Genomic DNA, 5628 nt, shown 5'->3' with positions numbered 1-5628 from the left:
AACAAATGGACCTAAATTAACATTTATTTCATAATAATTAACTTGGCCCTTTTGTTTCAATCATAAATCATATTTGAAGTAAAAACGGGTGGTGAGTAGAATAATAACAGATGAATGATGGCGGAGTTACCACCGTACTTTTACTTACGATGCGGTGAAATGTATGAAATGGAGAAGGAAAGACAAGACACCGACTAAACACTAAACTAACCTTATATTATCTCTACTTGTCCTTCAGCTAAGCTCAGCATAGCTGAAGATGCTCAGCTAACATGCTAACTCCCGGGTCTTGAGGTGAGCCGGGAGTCCATGATTCGGGAAACTAAGCGATCCTGGAGTAAGTGTGTGTGTCAACAGCTCATCAGAATCCAGAATGAGGTGACGGCCCGTGTCCGGGACTCTTATAGGCCCGTCTTTGAGAGGTTGGCGACGGACGGACGCGTAAGCGCATCCAAGACATGTATGAACTTACGCGTCCGCGAAATAGGGTACAATAATTTGGCTTACAAAAGGCAATTTTACAACATTCCTCCCGGTTAATTAGATTGTAGCATATATCTCAGATATTGCAAAATCTCAAAAACTCTCCTATTAGAGCATAACAAACCGGGGGACACTGAGTTACAGAATATATAAAGAGTTACAGAATATATAAAGAGTTACAGAATATATAAAGAGTTACAGAATATATAAAGAGTTACAGTCCGTTAATACAATCCATGATTTTGCAAGTACACTAAACTCAAGGTAACCGTACAGTGACCGAGTCTAATGCACATTCCAGAACAACTGAGTATTTGGAAAATCCTGTATTTATACAACAGTGAATCCTGTATTTATACAACCACGGAGAATCCTGTATTTATACAACGGATAATCCTGTATAACAACAGAAAATCCTGCCAACATAATTCAAGGACACCTGGATTGCTTTAACAGGAATGAAATACCATATGGACTAGAAGCCTATCCATTGCTAAGTTCCGCCTCAGGTCGACCCCGGTCTAGCCAAAGCTCAGGCTGGGGAACCGATGCTGGAACAATACTTATCGATAGCCTTAGCCATTACAAAAACAATATAATTCCTTTCCTTGAATTACCTTCTGCGGAAGAGCACGGTTGTCTGTGCATGACCAGGTCGAGAATAATCAATCAGGGAGCATTTTCCATATCTAACAGATTTGTTATACTGTTTGCATGGAGCACACGCTCTAATATCCCTCGACATGCCATACCCGAAATACCCGGACCTGATTATACTCCCGGTAGGGTTAACACCAGCATGACCGGTCGAAGGGACATCATATTCAACCAGATCACTTCCCGTTGTAATAAACAAGGAATCACTTTATTGGGCCATCTTCTTGGTCTCTCTTCCAAATCAGGTCACCCTTAACAGAAAATAACTCTTTAGTCATTCCATAAGAATTTATTTCCAAGATCTTCTTCTGATATGACTCAAATTATAATCATAATCTCCTGGATTATCTAACTTAAGTTTTTATAAACATGACCTGACCTGGGTTCCGAGACTGAATCTGACTTCTTGGCTAACAGAACTACATAATCTACGACTACTATAGGCAATGTCAGAACAGGGGCAGATCATGCAGAAAATCCCAATAGCTCTTCTGTTGATATTACAGCAGCCGATTCGTCTGCAACGAAGGCAACGGATTCCATTTCATCAGCGGAAAGAAATAGCCAAGATGGAGCAGTAGTAGAAAACTCTGCTCTCTGCTCTATCCGTTGATGGACAGCAGAACTGCGAAGAAGAAACAACAAGCGGTGAAAGCAAGCCAGAATTATCAGCAGCAAAAGATCAAAGCAAACAAGCCCAAGAGAAGGTTTGCTTTTACTTTGTCCGATCTGGTAGGTGCAGCTATGGACGAAATTGTAGATTCCTTCACCCAGCTCGGCCTGAGGGACACAGCAGGGAACGGGGATCTACAGCCAAGCCTGATGGTAAGACGCCGGTATCTGGCACAGGAGACTAAGCATCACCCCAACCAAAACAGGTTTGCAAATTCTATGCAAGGTCTGGATGGTGTAGTTATGGTTACAGATGCCGGTTTTCTCACGTGAGAAAAGAAGCTGCTTCCAATGCGGAGTCCCAGAAAGGCAAGTGCAATGCCCCAAGTTAGTCCCCTGAGAACCAACTTCATTACCTGTGAACAGGTAATGGAAGCATTACACCAAAACCTATACCAACAAGAAATTGAGAGAGGTACAAAACCCATACAAACAAGAAATTGAGAGAGGTACAAAACCCATACAAACTAGAATTGAAAGAGAGGTACCTTGATGATGACAGCTTTCTCCTTGACCAGCAATCCCAAGAGCAACTGAAAATCAAAGTGCTACCTAATTTGTACACTATCACTTCCGCTGGCCAATCCTGTGCGATAGGCACAACCACATCCGCTGATTCATCAAATGGAGGTGGCCATGGTGGGAGAAACCAGGGACATTCAGGCACATAGACATCCGTTGATTCATCAACAGGAGGAGGTGGCCATGGTGGGAGAAGCCAGGGACATTCAGGCACATTGACACCCGTTGATTCATCAACAGGAGGAGGGGGCCATGACAGGAGAAGCCAACAACATTCAGGTACATCAACATCAATTGATTCGTCAACAGGAGGAGGCCAAGGCGGGAGAAGCCAAGAACATTCAGGTACATCAACATCAATTGATTCGTCAACAGGAGGAGGCCAAGGCGGGAGAAGCCAAGAACATTCAGGACACTCGGGTTGCAGATCCGAATCCTGACTACCCCCCTTGTCTAGAAGAGTTGATTTACTCGTACCTAACTGAGACGACCCAGGTTTCGGATTAACATCCTCATCCAATGGGTCTTCTCCGGAAAGAAGTTCAGACTCAATACTTGCGGACTGACCGACATTCAATTCAGGTAAGTCCAAATCCAGTTCAGGTAAGTCTACTATTGTTGACTGACCGAAATCCACTTCAGGTACGTCTACTCTTGTTGACTGACCAAAATTCAGTTCAGGTAATTCTAATCCAATCAACTGACCTAAATCCAGTTGAGGTAAGTCTAATCTTGACTGACCTAAAACCACTTCAAGCAGGTCCACTCCCACGGACTGACCTAAATCAGGCGCAAGCAAATCCCTTCTCGACGGTCCCAAATCTGGTTCAGGTAAGTCAAATCCGGCCTGACCGAAATCAGGTTCAGGTAAGTCAGACTCGACTCGAGAACAGTTCTGCACAACAACGAGTCCCTGGACAGTGGATTGAAGGTTCTTCACTTGAGATCCAATTGAAGAATATGAACTCTTCACTTGAGTCTCCATCGACGAAACAGAACCATGAATCTGATCCACCTCCTTCTCCAGATTCGAAACTTCAATCCTGTCCAATCGGGAGGGTTGTGGTTGTTGTTGTGGAGGATCAGGTGTAGCTGTACGGCTAATCCTTGGCTCCTCTGCAGATACCTCTACAGACGTTTGTCTGACATCCTTCCGCGATTTGTCATGAATTGCCTTATGGGTATGCTGAAACCATCTGACTAAGTCGATGGCTTCATCCAAAGATCTAGGGCAATAATAAATAGCATAGTGCCCAGCCTCTCTATCAAAACATCCTTGGCAAAATCTATGGACGACCTGTTTTTCAACATGGTGGTCCGGTAAATCTGCAAAGGCATGAGCAGCCAATGTCATAAGGTGGTTCGCCCAATCTACATGGGATTCCTCAGGTTGCTGCCTCGCGTAATTAAATTGCAATTGTGCAACTTCGTCCCTTGACGCAAACCGCTTCTCCAGTTTCCGGACTAAGTCCGCAAACCCAAGATGAGGTTCATGCTTAACGAGCAATGAGACATACTCGCTTGCACTTCCACCCAAGCACCAGCAAAGTTGATTCCTTCGTTGGCTCAAAGTCCATCCAAACGCCTCAGCGTCAAGGTTGAACTTAGCGATGAACGCTTGCCAACTCCCGCGGCCATCGAAAACCATGGACTTGGGCCAGGAAACAGACTTGTGGCCCCTCTCACGGTTACCATCCCCACGAAATAAGTGGGAACTATGGGTATCCTGAGATCGGTGCACATGTGGTGGAGGAGGAAAACCATCACGTTGATAGGCAGTATGCCGATAATCTTGGTATCTGGTATACTGCGGCGAACTCTGTCGAGCTGGAAGCCTCTCCATAGGAGGAGGAGCTTCCGCTGCAACACGCTGCTGACCTTGATTCCGAAGAGTGGTCTGGAGAGCCTCTATTACTGCCTTATATTTCGCTTCCACCAATCGCTCAACATCTTGTTCGGATGGAGCTTTGGAAACGACTGCCTCAGTTCCACCAGCTTGGGAAGCCATTGGCTTCTCTTGACTCCATAAATCTAATACAGACATTCGAATTAAAAATTCAATTACTCTAAATGCAACTACTCTGAATTCAACTATATACTTTGAATTCAACCAACCTTGAATTAACCCAAACTTGAATTCAACCAACTCTGAATTAAACCAACTTTGAATTGAACCAACCTTGAATTGAACCAACTCTGAATTGAACCAACTTTGAATTGAACTAACCTTGAATTCAACTAACCTTGAATTCAACTTAACTTTGAATTCAACTAACAACTTTGAATTCAACTAACAACTTTGAATTCAACTAACAACTTTGAATTCAACTAACAACTTTGAATTCAACTAACAACTTTGAATTCAACTAACAACTTTGAATTCAACTAACAACTTTAAATTCAACTACTCGGAATCCAACTAATCAGAGTCCAACTAATCGGAGTCCAGCCAATCGGAATCCAGTTTCTAGGAATCAAGTTACTTTGAACTCAGTTACTCTGAATTCAGTTTCCTTGAATTCAGTTTTCGTGAATAAATATCTCTTGAATTCAATTTTCTTGTATTCAGTTTTCTTGAGTTTAGTTTCCTTGAGTTTAGTTTCCTTGAGTTTAGTTTCCTTGAGTTTAGTTTCCTTAAATTCAGTTACTTTGAATTCAGTTACTTATTTTTAAATCAGTTACTTTAAAGTCTGTTACTTTTAATTGTGAGAAATCTAGCTAACAAAGCTCTATTTTTGCAATGCAAGGGTCCGAGTCGGAATCCAAAATGAAATCCGAAAAGTCCTTCAATTATAAACTCCCAACCCTTGAGCCAAGAGATTGACCTAAGTTCAAATCACTCGCGCTCTAACTACTGTAGACCGAGTCGAGAAAACCTGCTCAAAAGTCTTGGTGAACACGACTCGGGTACTACAAGGCTAGAGAATTAGCAATGCAAAAATATAAAAAGAAATCTGGCTAATCCTTAAATAATAATTCCCAACCGTAATTGAGCTAAGAGATTTGAATAAATTCAAATCACTCAAGCGCCAACTACTGTAGACCGAGTCGAGAAAACCTGCTCACAAAGTGCGGACGACCAAGACTATGGTAATACACAGTTAGAGAATTATCAATTCAAAAATATAAAATGAAATCTGACTAATCTTTTAATATAATAATAATCCCCAACCGTAATTGAGCTAAGAGATTTGAATAAATTCAAATTACTCAAGCTCGAAACTACTGTAGTGTAGACCTAGTCGAGAAAACCTGCTCCAAAGTGCTGGTAAACCCCACTATGGTACTACAAGG

At 42.4% G+C, this 5628-nt stretch overlaps 1 protein-coding gene across 1 annotated transcript; it reads right to left on the bottom strand.

Annotated features, from left to right (window-relative positions):
* Nucleotides 1-227: 227 nt before the first annotated feature.
* LOC105438255 lies at nucleotides 228-4378 on the bottom strand. The gene is made up of 2 exons (XM_030973478.1): nucleotides 2237-4378; nucleotides 228-2202 (listed from the first exon to the last, which is right to left on the bottom strand). Exons 1-2 carry the CDS (start codon nucleotides 4376-4378, stop codon nucleotides 2191-2193), a joined length of 2154 nt encoding a protein of 717 aa, XP_030829338.1. The 3' UTR covers nucleotides 228-2190.
* Nucleotides 4379-5628: the final 1250 nt, after the last annotated feature.

This window comes from Strongylocentrotus purpuratus, unplaced genomic scaffold (assembly GCF_000002235.5).
Source record: "Strongylocentrotus purpuratus isolate Spur 01 unplaced genomic scaffold, Spur_5.0 spur5_contig_763, whole genome shotgun sequence".
Taxonomy (NCBI): Eukaryota; Metazoa; Echinodermata; class Echinoidea; order Camarodonta; family Strongylocentrotidae; genus Strongylocentrotus; species Strongylocentrotus purpuratus.
Note: the sequence above shows the minus strand (reverse complement) of the source record. Positions and strands in the feature narration are given on the sequence as shown.

Excerpts from the sequence above, each read along its gene's own strand:
- LOC105438255 (XM_030973478.1), bottom strand. The coding sequence starts at position 4,378 with ATGTCTGTATTAGATTTATGGAGTCAAGAGAAGCCAATGGCTTCCCAA.